Below are 25,978 nucleotides of genomic sequence, written 5' to 3' on the forward strand. Positions count from 1 at the left end.
TACATTAAAGGGCTACTTCTGGATTTTCACCAGTCAAATGAACTTGTGGATACCATTTTTATTAGCGCAATTGCTAACTAGCATGCTTGCAGATAACCATAGACTTCCAGTCATTGTACTAACGCTAGTTAGCATTGGCTCACGAGACTACCTCCAACTTCCTTCATACTGGACACAGAGACACACCACACAGTTCATCTGACTCTTGGGAAGTAGATAAAGGGCCTCATTGCCAAAATCCCGAATTACCTCTTTAAGGACATACACATTAAACTCTATGGTGAATGACCGGGGTTTGAGTGGTTTGGTTTGTGGCACTGCGCGGCAGTGGCTCGGCTCCTTTTGTTAGCTATAGAAGATAGCCTGCAAGCTACAGCTCTGTTTGAGCTGCAAAGACGAGCCTGACCGCCTGGGACTTAAAAATAAAGGTCTGTTTCCTGCTTTAGACGTGCCAGCTGCCCAAAAATAACAAGGCACTTAATGAGAGATCCAGCACCACATAGCAGACCCAAGCATCAGGCTATTCCTGCCTTGAAACATCTTCTGCATCTCCCAGTTTCTATTTATACAAGGCCAGTTAGAAAGGGCTCTAAAAGCTTGGTTGAATGTCACAATGTTTTTGGAAAGCAGGAAAAAGTCTTGTTTGGGATTGTTGGATTGACTATATTGCACTGTATTTATAATTAAGTGTCAGTTGTTGTGATCTAATTTTTAGTTTGTTGATGTCTTTTCACTTATATTCAGATAATTTTGGATTGTTGGATTGTAAGTGTTATATTCGACTGTAAGTGTTATATTATAATTGTAGTAACTTGACAAGGAATGCCCACACGCATTTCGATATTACTTTCCTTTACTTTCAACCCAAACCTAAAGGTGTATTGCGAGGTACAAACGGTACAAATATAGCAGAACTATATAGCCCACTCAACCGGTGGTAGAATCACCTTGCACAGAACTCACTCTTAGTGATGACATCATCAAAAGGGAAAGGTCACGGTCAATGCCAATAATAACCATGTCATTATTTATATAGTGTCCACACTATAACAATTATTATTATTATTGGCTTGTTGTTTGTTGCTGTCTTTTAACGAATGTGTCTGTAAGAGCCAAAACAGATGTAGAATCTTATTTGATCGCTCTTTTGTTGCTGAGAATTCTGGAATGCAGATGAGCTTCCTGATTTACATAAATTCACTGAAAACCCTCATTAACACACTGTTATATTAAGATTATTGCACTTTTTATGGAGCTTACTTTTGTCCAGCTAATAGCCCAACCACCGAACAAGCAACATTATGGACTAAACGTTAAAATCCTGTTGCTGCAGGATTATTTTACTATGACAATACTGGTCAAATTAAGATCCTATATCTGTAGTTAATCATTTTAAGTGATATCATAGTTTATATGGCTCCCTTGACTGGTAACATGATAATGGAAAATGCTGGAAAAGCAATCATTGGCTTGTTATCATTTAGAGTTTAGTACTTACTCCTTTCCTGGCATGGATTTATTTAGACAGGAGCTCTATGGTATTGTTATTATAGTCTTCACAGAGCTCTATAATATTATTATGGTCTATACAGAGCTCTATAATATTATTATGGTCTGTATAGAGATCTATAATATTATTATGGTCTATACAGAGCTCTATAATATTATTATGGTCTATACAGAGCTCTATAATATTATTATGGTCTGTATAGAGATCTATAATATTATTATGGTCTATACAGAGCTCTATAATATTATTATGGTCTATACAGAGATCTATAATCTTATTATGGTCTTCACAGAGATCTATAATATTATTATGGTCTATACAGAGATCTATAATATTATTATGGTCTATACAGAGCTCTATAATATTATTATGGTCTTCACAGAGATATATAATATTATTATGGTCTGTATAGAGATCTATAATATTATTATGGTCTGTATAGAGATCTATAATATTATTATGGTCTATACAGAGATCTATAATAATATTATGGTCTATACAGAGATCTATAATATTATTATGGTCTATACAGAGATCTCTAATATTATTATGGTCTGTATAGAGATCTATAATATTATTATGTCTATACAGAGATCTATAATATTATTATGGCCTGTATAGAGATCTATAATATTATTATGGTCTATACAGAGATCTATAATATTATTATGGTCTATACAGAGATCTATAATATTATTATGGTCTATACAGAGATCTATAATATTATTATGGTCTGTATAGAGATCAATAATATTATTATGGCTTTCACAGAGCTCTATAGTATTATTATGGGCTATACAGAGCTATATAATATTATTATGGTCTTCACAAAGTGTTGCTATGAGTAAGCAGCCAAGCAAAGTGCCATAAGAAAGATGAATAACCCAATACTTGTTAATTAACCTAGTGGGGATATGTCTACTTAGTGTCATAGTGTCAGCCACAGTCTCATCTCCATTCAGAATTATACATTAAACACTATGGGCCAGTTTCTCGGACACTGACTAATTAAGACAATACTATATATATATAAAAGTATGTGGACAACCCTTCAAATTAGTGGATTCGGCTATTTCAGCCACACCCGTTGCTGACAGCACACAGCCAAGCAATCGTCATAGGATGCCACTTTTCCAACAAGTCAGTTCGTCAAATTTCTGCCCTGCTAGAGCTGCCCCAGTCAACTATAAGTGCTGTTATTGTGAAGTGGAAACGTCTAGGAGCAACAACGGCTCAGCCACAAAGTGGTAGGCCACACAAGCTCACAGAAAGGGACCTCCGAGTGCTGAAGAGCATAAAAATCGTCTGTCCTCGGTTGCAACACTCACCAACGAGTTCCAAACTGCCTCTCGAAGAAAACGTCAGCACAAGAACTGTTCGTCAGGAGCTTCACGAAATGGGTTTCCAAGCCAAAAATCAACATGCGCAATGCCAAGCATTGGCTGGAGTGGTATAAAGCTCGCCACCATTGGACTCTGGAGCAGTGGAAATGTGTTTTCTGGAGTGATGAATCACGCTTCACCATCTGGCAGTCCGACGGACGAATCTGGGTTTGGCGGATGCCAGGAGTACACTACCTGCCCCAATGCATAGTGCCAACTGTAAAGTTTGGAGGAGGAAGAATAATGGTCTGAGGCTGATATTTCATGGTTTGGGCTAGGCCCCTTAGTTCCAGTGAAGGGAAAACTTTGTGGCAACAGTTTGGGGAAGGCCCTTTCCTGTTTCAGTGTGTAAGAACTTTACAGGTCTGCACAGAGCCCTGACTTCAACCCCATCGAACACCTTTGGGATGAATTGGAACGTTGACTGCGAGCCAGGCCTAATTGCCCAACATCAGTGCCCGACCTCATTAATGCTCTTGTGGCTGAATGGAAGCAAGTTCCCGCAGCAATGTTCCAACATCTAGTGGAAAGCCTTCCCAGAAGAGTGGAGGCTGTTATAGAAGCAAAGGGGGGACCAACTCCATATTAATGCCCATGATTTTGGAATGAGATGTCCGACGAGCAGGTGTCTACATACCTTTGGTCATATAGAGTCTGTCAATTTTTTATTTAATGTTTTTATTTAACCTTTATTTAACTCGGTCAGTCAGTTAAGAACAAATTCCTATTTTACAATAACGGCCTACCTCGGCCAAACTCTCCCCTGACCCAGACGACGCTGGGCCAATTGTGTGCCACCCTGTGATTCAATGATGAGTCTCCATTGAGCATGCTTTTTAGTCCAGGACTAGGCTTCATCTGTGTCCGGGAAACTGGCCCTATAGCCTATCCATTGACTGCAAATGATGCAAGACACCACCTATGGTATGTAGCTGTAGAATCTAACATGGGCACTGTCTTCCGGCCTATTATTGTTATTATTATTGTTATTATTATTATTAGACAAATAGATGATGGGAAGAGATCCAAGAAAACATATCTCACATCACAGACGTCACAACATGTAACACTCCCACCAGTCCAGACAACATGTGTCTCTGTTCTCTCTCTCTCTGCTGTGTGGTGGGTGAAGCCTGCTAGTGTGACTCCTCAAGGTAAAAACAGATACGGACTGTGTCCCACATGGCACCCTATTCCCTATGGGCTCTGGCCAAAAGTAGTGCACTATATAGGAAACGGGGTGCCAATTGGGAAGCCGCCACCTGCCATTGCCATGCCAACGTCTCAAATGAAGGCTGTGATCGTCACTCTAGCCGCCATGGGGGCTAATGAGAGACAGATCTGTTATAGAAATAAACACGTTGGGGACAGGCGGTCACAGAGCTGTGTGGTGGTAGTGTTGGCCCGTGGTGTCAGAGAGGAGGCTAGTGCAGTGGGAGTGCAGCCACTGGTTATGAGTCACCCTATCCCCTGTTGGCAGGGCCCTCGGAGGGGAAGAATTTGGGCATGGGGCAGGGTGCTGCTTGTCTCTCCCTGGTGCTAAAAACAAATTGGACCTGTCATTCATAAATCTCTTGTTTACCCGCCAACCCCTGCCGTTGGCGCTTAGTGACACCTCTCCACCAATGAGGAGGCCCCATCACTTCTTTCGCTCAAGGAAAACTGCAGGTGAATGAATATCTAGTAGTAACAGTTTATTGTATCTTCTTCAAAAATACAAAGAGGTTGATTCAGTGCTCCTTCAGGGCGATTAGCTTAAAAACAAAACTCTGTGTTAAATTAAGCAGACAGCCTGACATCCGTGACAGTCTTTCACACATTGTCTATATTAAGACCCAGGCAGCTCAGAAAATATGTTATATTTAGCTGTAGTTACTGCTGCTTCCGTGTTCTCCTCCTTTGCCTTTGCTGGTATTTGGAGTGCATTAACAGCAGATTTCGGTTTCAATTATAACATTTGACATTGTCATTTCTGAATCCTAAACTTAGCCGTAGGCAGCCACAGATATAACCAGATAGACATTGGTCTATTTTAATGTCGGTGTATGATGCTGGTTAATTCAAAACAGACATGATGATATCTCGGGCAAAGATCTGCCTTCTTTACTATGTGTTCTGTTTAACAGGGTGCTGTGTCTCTGTACAGTGTCTGCACTTGACCTGAACAACAGATGGCTTATGTTGATAAGAATTGTAAGGCCTAGTTTGAAAAAAATGTTTCAACTTATAAAATTGTTTTTCTGCTGACTTAAAATGTTGCATCTTACAATGTAACTGTAACTGTAACTTTGGTCATGTTAACCTCTATGGGCTAGGTGGGACGCTTGCGTCCCACCTACGTAACAGCCACTGGCAGCCTGTGGCGCGATTTTCAAAACCTTAAAAATCCTATTACTTCAATTTCTCAAACATATGACTATTTTACTGCTATTTAAAGACAAGACTCTCATTAATCTAACCACACTGTCCGATTTCAAAAAGGCTTTACAACGAAAGCAAAACATTAGATTATGTCAGCAGAGTACCAAGCCAGAAATAATCAGACACCCATTTTTCAAGCCAGCATATAATGTCACCAAAACCCAGAAGACAGCTAAATGCAGCACTCACCTTTGATGATCTTCATCAGATGACAACCCTAGGACATTATGTTATACAATACATGCATGTTTTGTTCAATCAAGTTCATATTTATATCAAAAACCAGCTTTTTACATTAGCATGTGACGTTCAGAACTAGCATACCCCCGCAAACTTCCGGGGAATTCGCTAACATTTTACTAAATTACTCATGATAAACGTTCACAAAAAGCATAACAATTATTTTAAGAATTATAGATACAGACCTCCTCTATGCACTCGATATGTCCGATTTTAAAATAGCTTTTTGGTGAAAGCACATTTTGCAATATTCTAAGTACATAGCCCAGGCATCACGGGCTCGCTTATTTAGACACCCGGCAAGTTTAGCACTCACCATAATCATATTTACTATTATAAAAGTTTGATTACCTTTTGTTGTCTTCGTCAGAATGCACACCCAGGACTGCTACTTCAATAACAAATGTTGGTTTGGTCCAAAATAATCCATCGTTATATCCGAATAGCGGCGTTTTGTTTGTGCGTTCCAGACACTATCCGAAATAGTAAAGAAGTGTCGCGCGCATGGCGCAATTCGTGACAATAAAATTCTAAATATTCCATTACCGTACTTCGAAGCATGTCAACCGCTGTTTAAAATCAATTTTTACGCCATTTTTCTCGTGAGAAAAGCGATAATATTCCGACAGGGAATCTCCTTTTCGGCAAACAGAGGAAAAAAATCCCAAAGGCGGGGGCGGTCGGGTCACGCGCCTAAGCCCAGTGTCCCTTGATCGGCCACTTGAGAAAGGCGATAATGTGTTTCAGCCTGGGGCTGGAATGACGACATTCTGTTTTTTCCCGGGCTCTGAGCGCCTATGGACGACGTGGGAAGTGTCACGTTAGAGCAGAGATCCTTAGTAAATGATAGAGATGGAAAAGAAGTTCAAGAAATGGTCAGACAGGCCACTTCTTGTAAAGGAATCTCTCAGGTTTTGACCTGCCATTTGAGTTCTGTTATACTCACAGACACCATTCAAACAGTTTTAGAAAATTTAGGGTGTTTTCTATCCATATGTAATAAGTATATGCATATTCTAGTTACTGGGTAGGAGTGGTAACCAGATTAAATCGGGTATGTTTTTTATGAGGCCGTGTCAATACTGCCCCCTAGCCCTTTCTAAATGGACGTTACTTAAAATTTGAAGGTGGCTGGGGTTACTTACCTTTCTGTAACAACTACCATTTTTTAAATGGAAGAATCTGCAGTGGAGAGTAAACCTTGTATCCTCATTCCCTATTCCCTACATACAGTTGAAGTCGGAAATTTACATACACTTTAGCCAAATACATTTAAACGCAGTTTTTCACAATTCCTGACATTTAATCCTAGTAAAAATTCCCTGTCTTAGGTCAGTTAGGATCACCACTTTATTTTAAGAATGTGAAATGTCAGAATAATAGTAGAGAGAATGATTTATTTCAGTTTTTCTTTCTTTCATCACATTCCCAGTGGGTCAGAAGTTTACATACACTCAGTTAGTATTCGGTAGCATTGCCTTTAAATTGTTTAACTTGGGTCAAATATTTTGGGTAGCCTTCCACAAGCTTCCCACAATAAGTTGGGTGAATTTTGTCCCATTCCTCCTGACAGAGCTGGTGTAACTGAGTCAGGTTTGCAGGCCTTCTTGCTCGCACACGCTTTTTCAGTTCTGCCCACAAATTTTCTATGGGATTGACATTTGGAAGACCCATTTGCGAACAAGCTTTAACTTCCTAACTGATGTCTTGAGATTTTGCTTCAATATATCCACCTAATTTTCTTTCCTCATGATGCCATCTATTTTGTGAAGTTCACCAGTCCCTCCTGCAGCAAAGCACCCCCACAACATGATGCTGCCACCCCCGTGCTTCACAGTTGGGATGGTGTTCTTCGGCTTGCAAGTCTCCCCTTTTTCCTCCAAACATAGCGATGGTAATTATGTCCAAACAGTTCTATTTTTGTTTCATCAGACCAGAGGACATTTCTCCAAAAAGTATGATCTTTGTCTCCATGTGCAGTTGCAAACCATAGTCTGGCTTTATTATGGCAGTTTTGGAGCAGTGGATTCTTCCTTGCTGAGCTGCCTTTCAGGTTATGTCGATATAGAGCTCGTTTTACCGTGGATATAGATACTTTTGTACCTGTTTTCTCCAGCATCTTCACAAGGTCCTTTGCTGTTGTTCTGGGATTGATTTGCGCTTTTCGCACCAAAGTACGTTCATCTCTAGGAGACAGAATGCGTCTCCTTCCTGAGCGGTATGATGGCTGCGTGGTCCCATGGTGTTTATACTAGCGTACTATTGTTTGTACAGATAAATGTGGTACCTTTAGGCATTTGGAAATTGCTCCCAAGGATGAACCAGACTTGTTGAGGTCTACAATTTTTTTCCGAGGTCTTGGCTGATTTCTTTTGATTTTCCCATGATGTCAAGCAAAGAGGCACTGAGTTTGAAGGTAGGCCTTGAAATACATACACAGGTACACCTACAATTGACTCAAATGATGTCAATTAGCCTATCAGAAGCTTCTAAAGCCATGACATCATTTTCTGGAATTTTCCATGCTGTTTAAAGGCACAGTCCACTTAGTGTATGTAAACTTCTGACCCACTGGAATTGTGACACAGTGAATTATAAGTGAAAGTATCTGTCTGTAAACAATTGTTGGAAAAATGACTTGTCATGCACAAAGTAGATGTCTTAACCGACTTGGCAAAACTATAGTTTGTTAACTTCTATGGGCTAGGTCCCACCCTAGTCAACAGCCAGTGGAATCGCGTGGCGCGAAATACAAATACCTCAAAAATGCTATAACTTCAATTTCTCAAACATATGACTATTTTACACCATTTTAAAGACAAGACTCTCGTTAATCTAACCACATTGTCCGATTTCAAAAAGGCTTTACAGCGAAAGCAAAACATTAGATTATGTCAGGAGAGTACCCCGCCAAAAATAATCACACAGCCATTTTCAAAGCAAGCATATATGTCACAAAAACCAAAACCACAGCTAAATGCAGCACTAACCTTTGATGATCTTCATCAGATGACACTCCTAGGACATTATGTTATACAATACATGCATGTTTTGGTCAATCAAGTTCATATTAAATCAAAAACCAGCTTTTTACATTAGCATGTGATGTTCAGAACTAGCATACCCACCGAAAACTTCCGGTGAATTTACTAAATTACTCATGATAAACATTGACAAAATTAATAATTATTTTAAGAATTATAGATACAGAACTCCTTTATGCAATCGCGGTGTCAGATTTTAAAATAGCTTTTCGGCGAAAGCACATTTTGCAATATTCTGAGTACATAGCTCGGCCATCAGGCTAGCTATTTTGACACCCACCAAGTTTGGGGCTCACTAAACTCAGAATTACTATTAGAAAAATTGGATTACCTTTGCTGTTTTTCGTCAGAATGCACTCCCAGGACTTCTACTTCAACAGCAAATGTTGTTTTGGTTCCAAATAATCCATAGTTATATTCAAATACCTCTGTTTTGTTCATGCGTTCAGGTCACTATCTGAAGGGTGACGCGCGAGCGCATTTCGTTACAAAAAATGTCAAAATATTCCATTACCGTACTTAGAAGCATGTCAAACGCTGTTTAAAATCAATTTTTATGCGATTTTTCTCGTAAAATAGCGATAATATTCCAACCGGGCAACGTTATATTCATTCAAAGGCTGAAAGAAAAAAATGGAGTAGTCTCGTGAACGCGCATCTCAGTCTCAATGTCCCCAGGCTGACCACTCACAAACTCTGCTGCTGTTCTTTGCCCAGGGACAGCAGACACCCCATTCCACTTTCTGGTGGCTTTAGAGAGCCAATGGAAGTCTTAGAAAATGTCACGTTACAGCACAGATGCTGTATTTTTCATAGAGATGCAACAGAAGGACAACAAATTGTCAGACAGGGCACTTCCTGTATGGAATCTTCTCAGGTTTTGGCCTGCCATATGAGTTCTGTTATAGTCACAGACACCATTCAAACAGTTTTAGAAACTTTAGAGTGTTTTCTATCCAAATCTACAAATTATATGCATATTCTCATTTCTGGGCAAGAGTAGTAACCAGTTTAAATCGGGTACGTTTTTTATCCGGCCGTGCAAATACTGCCCCCTAGCCCCAACAGGTTTTAACAAGAAATTTGTGGAGTGGTTGAAAAACGAGTTTTAATGACTCCAACCTAAGTGTATGTAAACTTCCGACTTCAACTTCAAGTATATATAGTGCCCTACTTTTGAACAGGGTTGATATGGCTCTGGTCAAAAGTAGTGCACTAAGTAGGGGATAAGGTCAAAGCTGTCCTTTTTCCTCACCTCTTAGAGCTTGGACCCTTACGAAAAAAACACACATGAATTTCACTTGTGAACGCATGTGAAGTGTTCCAAAAACACATGTTTTCATGTGATCACTTGTGATCTTATGTGAAGTTAATGTGATAATATGTGAAAACATGTAAAGCAACATGTGATAAACATTTCCTTTCATGTGAAATCGTATGTTTTTTCTGTAAGGGGAGGAGTCACATCGCTGTGTTGTGCTCTATGATTCTGCTGGAACTTCGTTAGGTTGGGAGTCACAGAGCTGTGCTGTATGATTCTGATGGAGTCACAGAGCTGTGCTGTATGATTCTGATGGAGTCACAGAGCTGTGCTGTATGATTCTGATGGAGCCTCAGCTGGATCCTCCAGATCAAAGTGGAGCGTCTTATTAATACCCATCACAGTGAGGGTAGGGAATGAAATATTAAATGAATAAGACATCACAGTGCTGGGTTCTCCCTCAGCCAGCCAGCAGGTGTTTTTCAGGCTATATTTAATACCATTAGAGAAGCAGCAGCACCGTACCGCCAGGGCCCTTTCTATCTGTCTGACTCACTGCCGTACGCAGCCCTTTCATCGGTTCACAGGTTCACCGCTGCGCCTGGAACACCTCCGGTGCTGCTACAAAATAGTATTTTGTCAAGTACTTACCACTAAGATTAATATTCCCTGTCACTAGAGGAAGGCTGTGTGCTACAGGTGCTGGGCTGCTCTTTGACAGGAGTTCCTCTGTCATTTAAAATGAGCTGTTTTTAGAAGAGAGAGAGAGTGAGTGAGTGAGTGAGTGAGTGAGTGAGTGAGTGAGTGAGTGAGTGAGTGAGTGAGTGAGTGAGTGAGTGAGTGAGTGAGTGAGTGAGTGAGTGAGTGAGTGAGTGAGTGAGATGAAGTACAGCCTTGGGGGAGTCCCCTTTGCTCTCTTCACTCTCTGAATGTGACAAAGAAATGAGAAAACCCCTACTATCAAGTAAACAAAACACAGACTGGGAGGATAAGGAAATATGGTGATTGTATCTTTGATTCCATTCATATAGCCTTTCTCAAGACAAGGTACAGGTTACAATGCAATCATTATTATTTCATTTTGTTCAGATATGTGTTTGTGGCATGATGTGTGTACGTATTTTTTATTTTTTTCTCCCAATGTATCAACTCTAGGCTTACATAGTGATAACAGTCTAAATAGGATGATGGTAGCCTACCTACCCCAGCCCCAGTGTCACACAGCAACTGTAGCTAGGATAGGAAGGATGAGACAAAGGAGACAACACGCAGCAAGACTCGATATCTGTTCTGCAGGAAGGAGGGACATTATTATGTCGCCTGCCGCCGCCTGCAAACGTTACCATGGCAGCCAGTTAGGGTGGTAGTGTGGTGGAAAGGGTGTGGGGTTGTCAGAGCCCAGGATTGCAGCACTTGCTTTAATGTTTCTATTTATAATAATTTATAACGACCCGCCCGCCCGCTGCACCACACAGAGGGGTTGGTCGGATGGTGTAATGAAAAGCTGGTTGCACCGCCACCACCAAGCGGAGGAAAGACAATATGTTTCACATTATCAGTGAACACTATAACAGGGAAGGCATGTTGTTAATGGACAACTGGGCTAATGGAGACTTGTTCTGGTTGGGCTCAACTCTGGCCAACTTGGGTTTGACATTTTATGGGTTTTACATGTGCAGCACGAGTGAGGAACGCTTAGGGTGCATCCCAAATGGCACCCTATTCCATATATAGTGACCAGAACCCTATATGGGGAATAGGGTGTCATTTGGGATGCACCCTTCTAGTGGCCACCGATTCCCATAGTGTGAACAGGTACAGTGAACGCTGTCAGGATTCTCACAACAGGTGCTGCCTGAAACACTGCCTGTATTTGTTCTCCTAAATGTGACCCTTGAGAAGATTATGGCAGTGAATGCACCCGATAAATCTCCCCTCAGCCTTTGGCATTTTAAGTAGGTTTGAATATTTTCTTTCAGGCTAAAAATGGAAGAGACATGTATAAGGCCTGTACAGTGTGTACTCTTCTCACAATGTGACTGATGCCATGACAAGAATAGAACTAGAATATTCTCCAAGAGTTGGAAAAAAGCAAAACGTAGCAGTGAACAAAATGTTCTGTCACCAGAGAACAGTAGTTACTATCTGGTATTATGAGATATGGGTTGCTTTAAAACAAAAGGCTTGCTGTTCTCCATAACCTCATATGACAGGAGGAGAGATACAGTGATACAGTAACCTGGGTTTAACCATCATCTCCTCTGGGGCAGAGAGATGGACTAGCCTTGTCCTCTATGGTGTAAATGAGAGGAGGAGAGATACAGTAACCTGGGTTTAACCATCATCTCCTCTGGGGCAGAGAGATGGACTAGCCTTGTCCTCTATGGTGTAAATGAGAGGAGGAGAGATACAGTGATACAGTAACCTGGGTTTAACCATCATCTCCTCTGGGGCAGAGTGATGGACTAGCCTTGTCCTCTATGGTGTAAATGAGAGGAGGAGATATACAGTGATACAGTAACCTGGGTTTAACCATCATCTCCTCTGGGGCAGAGAGATGGACTAGCCTTGTCCTCTATGGTGTAAATGAGAGGAGGAGATATACAGTGATACAGTAACCTGGGTTTAACCATCATCTCCTCTGGGGCAGAGAGATGGACTAGCCTTGTCCTCTATGGTGTAAATGAGAGGAGGAGAGATACAGTAACCTGGGTTTAACCATCATCTCCTCTGGGGCAGAGAGATGGACTAGCCTTGTCCTCTATGGTGTAAATGAGAGGAGGAGAGATACAGTGATACAGTAACCTGGGTTTAACCATCATCTCCTCTGGGGCAGAGTGATGGACTAGCCTTGTCCTCTATGGTGTAAATGAGAGGAGGAGAGATACAGTGATACAGTAACCTGGGTTTAACCATCATCTCCTCTGGGGCAGAGAGATGGACTAGCCTTGTCCTCTATGGTGTAAATGAGAGGAGGAGAGATACAGTGATACAGTAACCTGGGTTTAACCATCATCTCCTCTGGGGCAGAGTGATGGACTAGCCTTGTCCTCTATGGTGTAAATGAGAGGAGGAGAGATACAGTAACCTGGGTTTAACCATCATCTCCTCTGGGGCAGAGTGATGGACTAGCCTTGTCCTCTATGGTGTAAATGAGAGGAGGAGAGATACAGTGATACAGTAACCTGGGTTTAACCATCATCTCCTCTGGGGCAGAGTGATGGACTAGCCTTGTCCTCTATGGTGTAAATGAGAGGAGGAGATATACAGTGATACAGTAACCTGGGTTTAACCATCATCTCCTCTGGGGCAGAGTGATGGACTAGCCTTGTCCTCTATGGTGTAAATGAGAGGAGGAGATATACAGTGATACAGTAACCTGGGTTTAACCATCATCTCCTCTGGGGCAGAGAGATGGACTAGCCTTGTCCTCTATGGTGTAAATGAGAGGAGGAGAGATACAGTGATACAGTAACCTGGGTTTAACCATCATCTCCTCTGGGGCAGAGTGATGGACTAGCCTTGTCCTCTATGGTGTAAATGAGAGGAGGAGAGATACAGTGATACAGTAACCTGGGTTTAACCATCATCTCCTCTGGGGCAGAGAGATGGACTAGCCTTGTCCTCTATGGTGTAAATGCGGCTCAGTTGGTAGAGCATGGTGTTTGCAACGCCAGCATGGTGTGTGCAACGCGAGGGTTGTGAGTTCGATTCCCACGGGGGGCCAGTACAATTTTTTTTTTTTTATGCATGAAATGAAATGTATGCATTCACTACTGTAAGTCGCTCTGGATAAGAGCGTCTGCTAAATGACGAAAATGTAAATGTAAAATGATACAGTGATACAGTAACCTGGGTTTAACCATCATCTCCTCTGGGGCAGAGTGATGGACTAGCCTTGTCCTCTATGGTGTAAATGAGAGGAGGAGAGATACAGTGATACAGTAACCTGGGTTTAACCATCATCTCCTCTGGGGCAGAGAGATGGACTAGCCTTGTCCTCTATGGTGTAAATGAGAGGAGGAGAGATACAGTGATACAGTAACCTGGGTTTAACCATCATCTCCTCTGGGGCAGAGAGATGGACAGCCTTGTCTCTATGGTGTAAATAGGAGGGGTTTAACCATCATCTCCTCTGGGGCAGAGAGATGGACTAGCCTTGTCCTCTATGGTGTAAATGAGAGGAGGAGAGATACAGTGATACAGTAACCTGGGTTTAACCATCATCTCCTCTGGGGCAGAGTGATGGACTAGCCTTGTCCTCTATGGTGTAAATGAGAGGAGGAGAGATACAGTGATACAGTAACCTGGGTTTAACCATCATCTCCTCTGGGGCAGAGAGATGGACTAGCCTTGTCCTCTATGGTGTAAATGAGAGGAGGAGAGATACAGTGATACAGTAACCTGGGTTTAACCATAATCTCCTCTGGGGCAGAGAGAAAAAAATTGGACATACCAATTAGGATCTGGCAAAAAATCAGTTATAGAACCCATTGCCCTTTATGGTTGTGAGGTCTGGGGTTCGCTCACCAACCAAGAATTCACAAAATGGGCCAAACACCAAATTGAGACTCTCCATTGAGACTCTCCATGCAGAATTCTGAAAAAATATATTTTGTGTACAACGTAAAAACACCAAATAATGCATGCAGAGCAGAATTAGGCCAATACCCGCTAATTATCAAAATCCTGAAAAGAGCTGTTGAATTCTACATCCACCTAAAAGGAAGCGATTCCCAAACCTTCCATAACAAAGCCATCCCCTACAGAGAGATGAACCTGGAGAAGAGTCCCCTAAGCATGCTGGTCCTGGGGCTCTGTTCATAAACTCAAACAGACCCCACAGAGCCCCAGGACAGCAACACAATTAGACCCAACCAAATCATGAGAAAACAAAAAGATAATTACTTGACACATTGGAAAGAATTCACAAAAAAACTGAGCAAACTATAATGCTATTTGGCCCTAAACAGAGAGTACACAGTGGCAGAATACGTGACCACTGTGACTGACCCAAACTTAAGGAAATCTTTGACTTTGTACAGACTCGGTGAGCATAGCCTTGCTATTGAGAAAGGCTGCCGAAGGCAGACCTGGCTCTCAAGAGAAGACAGGCTATGTGCACACTGCCCATAAAATGAGGCTGGAAACTGAGCTGCACTTCTTAACCTAATGCCAAATGTATGACCATATTAGAGACATATTTCCCTCAGATTACACAGATACACAAAGAATTTGAAAACAAACCTAGTTTTGATAAACTCCCATGTTTATTGGGTGAAATAACACAGTGTGCATCACAGCAGCAAGATTTGTGACCTGTTGCCACAAGAAAAGGGAACCAGCGAAGAACAAACACACATGTAAATACAACCCATATTTATGCTTATTTATTGTCCCTTTTGTACTTTAAATAATATGACATTCATTTTTATTGTTTATTATCTAATTCACTTGCTTTGGCAATGTTAACATATGTTTTCCCATGCCAATAAAGCCTTAAATTGAAATAAAACTGAGTAGAGAGAGAGAGAGAGAGAGAGAGAGAGAGAGAGAGAGAGAGAGAGAGAGAGAGAGAGAGAGAGAGAGAGAGAGAGAGAGAGAGAGAGAGAGAGAGAGAGAGAGAGAGAGAGAGAGAGAGAGAGAGAGTGAGAGAGTGAGTGAGTGAGTGAGTGAGTGAGTGAGTGAGTGAGTGAGTGAGTGAGTGAGTGAGTGAGTGAGTGAGTGAGTGAGTGAGTGAGTGAGTGAGTGAGTGAGTGAGTGAGTGAGTGAGTGAGAGAGAAGGGGAACACCAAAACAAGAACAAACAAACAGAGTCCAAACTCACAAACATTTTTATTTTTATTTTGTTAATAATTAAAACATTAAATTGGAAACCAGAGATGTGTTCTGGTTGATGATGCAGAGTGGAGGGAATCAAGAGGGAGCACATCCCCTAAACGGATGGTTTATTTATTTATTTATGGAGCCGTGAACAGACAGGATTTGTATGTAAATATTGAAATAACTACTGAGACATGTCGTGCCAAGGGTCCATTGAGTCTCTGTGCTGTTGCCCTAAGTGGGATCCCTGAAGACTTGAAGGCTTTGTGTCAGGAAGTGATCTGCTGTTTGTTTATAGAAACTGTAATATAATTGTGGCTTTTTGAGGATGACACGAGAAGAGGAGACGCAGGGAGGAGAAGAGGAGAGGCAGGGAGGAGGAGAGACAGAGGCAGGGAGGAGGGAAGGCAGAGCGGCAGGGAGGAGGAGAGAGAGAGGTAGGGAGGAGGAGAGACAGAGAGGCAGGGAGGAGGAGAGACAGAGAGGTAGGGAGGAGGAGCGGCAGGGAGGAGCAGAGGCAAAGAGAAGTTCCTGTCTTTGGTTCCTGTCTCTCTCTCTTTTTTCTTTTGGTGCTGTGCCCATAAGCTGTCTTTCCCTTCGAAAGCTTCTCCTCTTTCCTCTGCTGAAAACACCATGCACTTTCTATAGGCACTCATGTAATGCAAAGTACAGTTTGTTCTCTGCTACGGGACTGTTAAGTAATTCAGAGTGGTAACTCACTAAGACTAATGTAGGTATGTTTATGAATATGAATATAATATAGGAAAATATTGTGCTCATAGTTCATATTCTCCCTCCCTCCCTCTCCCAGTGGACATTAAGCCAGAGGTACTTTTGGACCCCGTGTCTCCGTTGGACCTGCGTACAGACCTGAGGATGCTGGGGCCTGGCTCGGACCCGGGAATGTGGGAGCGTCAGTTGCAGCAGGAGCTGCTCCTCATCCAGAAACAGCAGCAGGTCCAGAAACAGCTGCTGATCAGCGAGTTCCAGAAGCAGCATGAGAATCTGACCCGCCAGCACCAGGCCCAGCTCCAGGAGCACCTCAAGGTCAGGACTACAACATCAACTACAGTATAGTATAGTAACAGTAGTATAGCATAGTATAGTATAGCACAGCATAGTATAGTATAGTATAGCAACCGCAGTATAGTACAGCGACAGTAGTATAATAGAGTACAGTATAGTATAGTATAGCATAGCATAGTATAGTATAGTACAACAACAGTAGTATAGAATAGTATAGTATAGCATAGCATAGCACAGTATAGCAACAGTAGTATAGTATAGTATAGTATAGTATAGTATAGTATAGTATAGTATAGTATAGTATATTATAGAATAGAAACTGACACACCAGCACCAGGCCTAGCATCAGGAGCAAATCAAAGTCGGAATCTCTCACAGTTAAACAGAACAATAGTTTACAAACAGTAGTATAGCATAGTCAGAGTATAGTAATATTAGAATAGTATAGTAATAACATAGTATAGTAATGGTATAGTATAGAAATAGTATAGTAATAATATTGTCTAATACAGTGATATTATAGTAATAATAGAGTATAGTATAGTGATAGTAGGATAGTATAGTATAGTAATAGTATAGTAATAATATAGTATAGTAATAGTACAGAAAGGAATTGTATGGCAATAGTATAGTAATGGTATAGAATTAGTATAGTATAGTAATAGTATAGCAACAGTGTAGTAATAGTATAGAAATAGTATAGTAATAGTATAGCAATTTTAGCATTGTATAGTAGTACTATAGTAATATTAGCATAATATAGTAATAGTATAGTGATAGTATAGTAATATTAGCATAGTATAGTAATAGTTTAGAATACAGTATAGTGACATTGGCATAGTATAGTAATAGAATAGAAATAGTATAGTACTAGTATGGTAATAGGATAGTAATCGTATAGCAATATTAGCATAGCATAGTAATAGTATAGAAATAGTATAGTAATAGTATTCTATAGTAATATTATGGTAATAGTATAGTACAGTAGTAGTATACAGTAGTATAGTAATAGTATTGCAATAGTGATAGTATAGCAATGGTATAGCATAGCAATATTGTAGAAGTAGTATAGTAATAGTAATATTAGCATGGTATAGTAATGGTATAGTATAGTAATAGCAATAATATTGTATAATATAGTATATAAATAGTATAGTATAGGAATAATATAGCATAGTAAAGTAATAGTATAGTAATAATATAGCATAGTATAGTAATAGTAGGATAACATAGTAATATTACTGTAATAGTACAGTACTGTAATATTATTGTAATAGTACAGTAATAATATAGTATGGCATAGTAATAGCATAGTATAGAAATAGTATAGTAATAGTATGGTAATTGTATAGTAGTAGTACAGTGATGGTACAGCGCTAGTATAGTAATATTAGCATAGTATAGCATAGTAATAATATAGTGTAGTAATAGTATACTATAGTACTATAATAGTATAGTAATAGTACAGTAATAGTATCAAATCAAATCAAAATCAAAGTTATTTATATAGCCCTTCTTACATCAGCTGATATCACAAAGTGCTGTACAGAAACCCAGCCTAAAACCCCAAACAGCAAGCAATGCAGGTGTAGAAGCACGGTGGCTATGGAAAACTCCCTAGAAAGGCCAAAACCTAGGAAGAAACCTAGAGAGGAACCAGGCTATGAGGGGTGGCCAGTCCTCTTCTAGCTGTGCCGGGTGGAGATTATAACAGCACATGGCCTAGATGTTCAAAAGTAATATAGTATAGTAATATTATAGTAATAGCAATAATATATTATAGTATAGTAATAGTAGCATTGTATAGTATAGTAATAGTATAGTAATAGTGAATATATAGTAGTTCATAATTCTTGTGTGTGAAAGTAGTACTATATCTTTGATGCAAGGTTGCTTGAGTATAGGCTATGCTAGGAGAAAAACAGTCACCGATGCTCACTGGGAACAATGCTTCAAGATACAGTGCATTCGGAAAGTATTTAGACCCATTCCCTTTTTCCACATTTTCTTACTTTACAGCCTTATTCTAAAATTGATTAAATTAATTATCATCAATCTACACACAATACCCCATAATGACAAAGCTAAAACAGGTTATTACCTTATTTACATAAGTATTCAGACCTTTTGCTATGAGACTCGAAATTGAGCTTGGGTGCATCCTGTTTCCATTGATCATCCTTGAGGTGTTTCTACAACTTAATTGGAGTTCATCTGTGGTAATTTCAATTGATTGGACATGATTTGGAAAGGCACACACCTGTATATATAAGGTCCCACAGTTGACAGTGCATGTCAGTTCAAAAACCAAGCCACGGGGTCGAAGGAATTGTCCGTAGAGCTCCGAGACAGGATTGTGTCGAGGCACAGATCTGGAGCAGGGTACCAAAGAATGTCTGCAGCATTGAAGGTCCACAAGAACACAGTGACCTCCATCATTCTTAAATGGAATTAAATGGAAGAAGTTTGGAACTAGGGCTGGGCGATATGGCCAAAATCTCATATCCCGATATAGGTCATTTCATATCTCGATAACGATACATATCACGATATAGCACATTTTCTGTAAATTCAATGAATAAATAGTTTATATAAAATGACCACATGTAAAGGCCTATTTCTTATTACATTTTGAATTAAATTCAACAAATAAAGGTACTTACTCATATTTGATTATTTCTCCTTTTATTTATAACCTTTGTGCAAATTTTAAATGAAGCATGTAACAAATCTAAAATATTAATGTATAAAATATAAAAAGGTAAATAGAAAACACCTCAACTACAGTTGCAAACAAAATAAATATAGGCCTAATATATATATATATATATATATATATATATATATATATATATATATATATATACACTGCTCAAAAAAATAAAGGGAACACTAAAATAACACATCCTAGATCTGAATGAATGAAATAATCTTATTAAATACTTTTTACATAGTTGAATGTGCTGACAACAAAATCACACAAAAATAATCAATGGAAATCCAATGTATCAACCCATGGAGGTCTGGATTTGGAGTCACACTCAAAATTAAAGTGGAAAACCACACTACAGGCTGATCCAACTTTGATGTAATGTCCTTAAAACAAGTCAAAATGAGTCTCAGTAGTGTGTGTGGCCTCCACGTGCCTGTATGATCTCCCTACAACGCCTGGGCATGCTCCTGATGAGGTGGCGGATGGTCTCCTGAGGGATCTCCTCCCAGACCTGGACTAAAGCATCCGCCAACTCCTGGACAGTCTGTGGTGCAACGTGGCGTTGGTGGATGGAGCGAGACATGATGTCCCAGATGTGCTCAATTGGATTCAGGTCTGGGGAACGGGCGGGCCAGTCCATAGCATCAATGCCTCTCTTGCAGGAACTGCTGACACACTCCAGCCACATGAGGTCTAGCATTGTCTTGCATTAGGAGGAACCCAGGGCCAACCGCACCAGCATATGGTCTCACAAGGGGTCTGAGGATCTCATCTCGGTACCTAATGGCAGTCAGGCTACCTCTGGCGAGCACATGGAGGGCTGTGCGGCCCCCCAAAGAAATGCCACCCCACACCATGACTGACCCACCGCCAAACCGGTCATGCTGGAGGATGTTGCAGGCAGCAGAACGTTCTCCATGGTGTCTCCAGACTCTGTCACGTCTGTCACATGTGCTCAGTGTGAACCTGCTTTCATCTGTGAAGAGCACAGGGCGCCAGTGGCGAATTTGCCAATCTTGGTGTTCTCTGGCAAATGCCAAACGTCCTGCACGGTGTTGGGCTGTAAGGACAACCCCCACCTGTGGACGTCGGGCCCTCATACCACCCTCATGGAGTCTGTTTCTGACCGTTTGAGCAGACACATGCACATTTGTGGCCTGCTGGAGGTCATTTTGCAGGGCTCTGGCAGTGCTCCTCCTGCTCCTCCTTGCACAAAGGCGGAGGTAGCGGTCCTGCTGCTGGGTTGTTGCCCTCCTACGGCCTCCTCCACGTCTCCTGATGTACTGGCCTGTCTCCTGGTAGCGCCTCCATGCTCTGGACACTACGCTGACAGACACAGCAAACCTTCTTGCCACAGCTCACATTGATGTGCCATCCTGGATGAGCTGCACTACCTGAGCCACTTGTGTGGGTTGTAGACTCCATCTCATGCTACCACTAGAGTGAAAGCACCGCCAGCATTCAAAAGTGACCAAAACATCAGCCAGGAAGCATAGGAACTGAGAAGTGGTCTGTGGTCACCACCTGCAGAACCACTCCTTTATTGGGGGTGTCTTGCTAATTGCCTATAATTTCCACCTGTTGTCTATTCCATTTGCACAATAGCATGTGAAATTTATTGTCAATCAGTGTTGCTTCCTAAGTGGACAGTTTGATTTCACAGAAGTGTGATTGACTTGGAGTTACATTGTGTTGTTTAAGTGTTCCCTTTATTTTTTTGAGCAGTGTATATATTTTGGGGGGCTTCCCTGTTTTGCATGTTATTTTGGCATTAATACGTGTCACATATCAATTTGCATTTGGTACCTTGGGTCAAGTGTTAGCACCAACTCATGAAAGCCCTGTTTCTCGACCGTGTAAATTGGGGCCTTGTCTTTGCAGATGTAAGCTGTAACGGAAGCTGTTATCTCCTTCCATCTTCGTGATTCTTTGCCATATGGTGTGCCGCGGGCAAAAGCCTCTTGCAACGTCTGAGTCTGGGATTTGTTTTGAGCACTCGACTGTACTTTTTTGAGTCTCATCTGTAGACTCTCTTCGTACTGTCTCACATGATTCTTGCGTAGGTGGTAAAATAGGTTAGTGGTGTTGGAGCCTGTTGTCAGGACCGGCCTGCGGCATATTTTGCAGAGGATGGTTTTCTGGTCCGTCAGACTTTTCATACCCAAACCAGCTCTGTGTCTCCGTGCTCTGTGTCACGTTCACTCTCCTCCATGTTTGTTTGTGTTTCAAAGAGTGTGTTTTACGACACAACGAAATAAACGATAGAGCATAATATGAAACGATAGACGTTTTTCTATCGTCGCACAATATATATCGTCATATCACCCAGCCCTATTTGGAACCACCAAGACTCTTCCTAGAGCTGGCCGCTTGGCCAAACTGGGCAATCGGGGCCTTGGTCAGGGAGGTGACCAACAATCCGATGGTCACTCTGACAGAGCGCCAGAGTTCCTCTGTGGAGATGGGAGAATGTTCCAGAAGGACAACCATCTCTGCAGCACTCCACCAATCAGGCCTTTATTGTAGAGTGGCCAGAAGGAAGCCACTCCTCAGTAAAAGGCACATGGCAGTCCGCTTGGTGTTTGCCAAAAGGCAACTTACGGATTCCCAGACCATGAGAAACAAGATTCTCTGGTCTGATGAAACCAAGATTGAACTCTTTGGCCTGAATTCCAAGAGTCATGTCTGGAGGAAACCTGGCACCATTCCTACTGTGAAGAATGGTGGTGGCAGCATCATGCTGTGGGGATGTTTTTCAGTGGCAGGGACTGGGAGACTAGTCAGGATCGAGGGAAAAATGAACGGAGGAAAGTACAGAGAGATGAAAACCTGCTCCAGAGAGCTCAGGACCTCAGACTGGGGGGAAGGTTCACCTTCAACAGGACAATGACCCTAAGCACACAGCCAAGACAACGCAGGAGTGGCTTCGGGACAAGTCTTTGAACGTCCTTGAGTGGCCCAACCAGAGCCCGGACTTGAACCTGATCAAACATCTCTGGAGAGACCTGAAAATAGCTGTGCAGCGACGCTCCCCATCCAAACTGACAGAGCTTGAGAGGATCTGCAGAGAAGAATGAGAGAAACTCCCAAAATATAGGTGTTTGTAGAGTCATACCCATTGCTGCCAAAGGTGCTTCAACAAAATACTGAGTAAAGGGTCTGGATACTTATGTAAATGTCATATTTCCGTTTTTTATTTTTAATACATTTTCAAAAAAATTGAAAAACCTGTTTTTGCTTTGTCACTGTGTGTAGGTTGATGAGGGGGAAAAACTCATCAATTTTAGAATAAGGCTGTGACGTAACACAATGTGGAAAAAGTCAAGGGGTCTGAATATTTTCCGAATGCACTGTAAATACTTCAATATGATCTAGTTATTTTCAGTACAGGTTTCCCCCTTTCTACCAGGACTACACTACACAGCACCTTCACCACTTTAGTTTGTTACTGTATGGATGGGGTCCATACTGTCTGACTGACTGATTGACTGGGTCTCTCTCTCTCTCTCTCTCTCTCTCTCTCTCTCTCTCTCTCTCTCTCTCTCTCCCTCTCTCTCTCTCTCTTTCGCTCTAACTCCCTCCCTCTCTCTCTCTCTCCCTCTCTCTCTCTCTCTTTCGCTCTAACTCCCTCCCTCCCTCTCTCTTTCTCTCTCTCTCTCTCTCTCTCTCTCTCTCTCTCTCTCTCTTTCGCTCTAACTCCCTCCCTCCCTCCCTCTCTCTTTCTCTCTCTCTCTCTCTCTCTTTCGCTCTAACTCCCTCCCTCTCTCTCTCTCTCTCTCTCTCTCTCTCTCTCTCTCTCTCTCTCTCTCTCTCAATCTCTCTCTCTCTCGCTTGCTCTGTCTCTCTCTCCCCCTCTCTCTCTGTATCTCCCTCTGTCTCTCTCTCTCTCTCCCTCTCTCTCTGTGTGTGTGTGTTAGCTGCAACAGGAGCTGCAGGCCATGAAGCAGCAGCAGGAGCTGGTGGAGAAGGAGAGGAGGCAACAGCAGCAGCAGCAGAGCCAGCAGGAGAAGGAGCAGGAGAGACATCGGAGGGAGCAGCATGTCCTCTGTCTCAGCCTCAGGGGCAAGGAGCGCACCAGAGAGAGTAAGAGCTCGCCACCGATCCACTCACCACCGCTAACTCTCTGCCCAATCACTGATAACTAACCTCCTCCCCAACTCAATTGATACTGCATGTATAGATAAATAGAGGGCTCATGAACGAGATTAACCGATAACTAACTGCTAGTTTACTAACCAAAACCTTGGAGGTTGCTAACTCACCTTTTGTCATTGTGGCTCTTTTATCAGAATGGTAATGATTGTAACAGTGCAAGGCTGTACACTGAGATGAACAACCAATGGGGAAACAAGCATTCTTATTTCCAACACTAGCCACGGCTGTAGTGACTAGTGATGACTAATGAGACACTAGCCAAGGCTGTAGTGACTAGTGATGACTAATGAGACACTAGCCAAGGCTGTAGTGACTAGTGATGACTAATGAAACACTAGCCAAGGCTGTAGTGACTAGTGATGACTAATGAAACACTAGCCAAGGCTGTAGTGACTAGTGATGACTAATGAGACACTAGCCAAGGCTGTAGTGACTAGTGATGACTAATGAGACAATAGCCAAGGCTGTAGTGACTAGTGATGACTAATGAAACACTAGCCAAGCCTGGAGTGACTAGTGATGACTAATGAAACACTAGCCAAGCCTGGAGTGACTAGTGATGACTAATGAAACACTAGCCAAGGCTGTAGTGACTAGTGATGACTAATGAGACACTAGCCAAGGCTGTAGTGACTAGTGATGACTAATGAGACACTAGCCAAGGCTGTAGTGACTAGTGATGACTAATGAAACACTAGCCAAGGCTGTAGTGACTAGTGATGACTAATGAAACACTAGCCAAGGCTGTAGTGACTAGTGATGACTAATGAGACACTAGCCAAGGCTGTAGTGACTAGTGATGACTAATGAAACACTAGCCAAGGCTGTAGTGACTAGTGATGACTAATGAGACACTAGCCAAGGCTGTAGTGACTAGTGATGACTAATGAAACACTAGCCAAGGCTGTAGTGACTAGTGATGACTAATGAGACACTAGCCAAGGCTGTAGTGACTAGTGATGACTAATGAAACACTAGCCAAGGCTGTAGTGACTAGTGATGACTAATGAGACACTAGCCAAGGCTGTAGTGACTAGTGATGACTAATGAAACACTAGCCAAGGCTGGAGTGACTAGTGATGACTAATGAAACACTAGCCAAGGCTGTAGTGACTAGTGATGACTAATGAAACACTAGCCAAGGCTGGAGTGACTAGTGATGACTAATGAAACACTAGCCAAGGCTGGAGTGACTAGTGATGACTAATGAAACACTAGCCAATGCTGTAGTGACTAGTGATGACTAATGAAACACTAGCCAAGGCTGTAGTGACTAGTGATGACTAATGAGACACTAGCCAAGGCTGTGACTTGGGCTTTATTGTTGCATGTTCTTTCCCCACTAGAGGGAGATGTTCCTACATTAGATGTGGATCCACTCAGAAAGATCAATTCTATGGGAAATAAAAGACCTGCTATTTGGTGTGCTAATTATGGATAGTGTTAAAAATCATACAATGTGAGACTCATATTACAGAGCAATACATTGTGGGGATGTGATGAAAACCTACTATAGAATAGGTAAACCCAGTATCTACCATTTCAATGCAACAATATGTGTGGATGTGATGAAAACCTACTAGATGTACGTGCTGTATAGATATACCTATGGTAGACAGAGTCTGCATCCCCAATGGCACCCTATACCCTATATAGTGTGCTACTTTGTATTTTTATGTTTGAAAAAAGCAGTGCACTATAAAGTGAATAGTGTGCCATTGGGGACACATTGTCTCTAAATCTATACCCCCTGAGCCCCAGGGTGACCCCAATCCCTGTCTCTCTCTGAGACTGTACCTCATGGGCCCCAGGGTGACCCCAATCCCTGTCTCTCTATAAGTCTGTACCCCCTGAGCCCCAGGGTGACCCCAATCCCTGTCTCTCTCTGGCTGCTGGTCTCACAGGTGCTGTGGCCAGTAATGAGGTGAAGCAGAAACTCCAAGAGTTTCTGTTGAGTAAATCAAACAAGGACCTGTCCACTGCCGGAGCCACACACACGCTTATCCATCACCCCAAGCTCTGGTACACGTAAGTACCCACTGTTGTGATTCTGTCTAGTAACTTCTTCCACTACTCACTGTTGTGATTCTGTCTAGTAACTTCTTCCACTACTCACTGTTGTGATTCTGTCTAGTAACTTCTTCCACTACTCACTGTTGTGATTCTGTCTAGTAACTTCTTCACTACCCACTGTTGTGATTCTGTCTAGTAACTTCTTCCACTACCCACTGTTGTGATTCTGTCTAGTAACTTCTTCCACTACTCACTGTTGTGATTCTGTCTAGTAACTTCTTCCACTACTCACTGTTGTGATTCTGTCTAGTAACTTCTTCCACTACCCACTGTTGTGATTCTGTCTAGTAACTTCTTCCACTACCCACTGTTGTGATTCTGTCTAGTAAC

At 41.9% G+C, this 25,978-nt stretch overlaps 1 protein-coding gene across 10 annotated transcripts in view; it reads left to right on the plus strand.

Annotated features, from left to right (window-relative positions):
* The window catches only part of LOC106595161 (histone deacetylase 9-B), a 96,464-nt gene that overhangs the window by 43,858 nt on the left and 26,628 nt on the right, over positions 1-25,978 (plus strand). For 4 of the 10 annotated variants that reach the window (XM_045697269.1, XM_045697245.1, XM_045697250.1 and 1 more), the window contains 3 exons: positions 16,493-16,728; positions 23,338-23,503; positions 25,471-25,603. In XM_045697269.1, the coding sequence (XP_045553225.1) occupies positions 16,558-16,728; positions 23,338-23,503; positions 25,471-25,603 (470 nt within the window). In that variant the 5' untranslated portion in view covers positions 16,493-16,557. The remainder of the gene's footprint in view (positions 1-16,492; positions 16,729-23,337; positions 23,504-25,470; positions 25,604-25,978) is intronic. The other 6 variants (XM_045697257.1, XM_045697258.1, XM_045697251.1 and 3 more) reach the window with 3 other exon arrangements.

This window comes from Salmo salar, chromosome ssa02, assembly GCF_905237065.1.
Source record: "Salmo salar chromosome ssa02, Ssal_v3.1, whole genome shotgun sequence".
NCBI classification, from domain to species: Eukaryota; Metazoa; Chordata; class Actinopteri; order Salmoniformes; family Salmonidae; genus Salmo; species Salmo salar.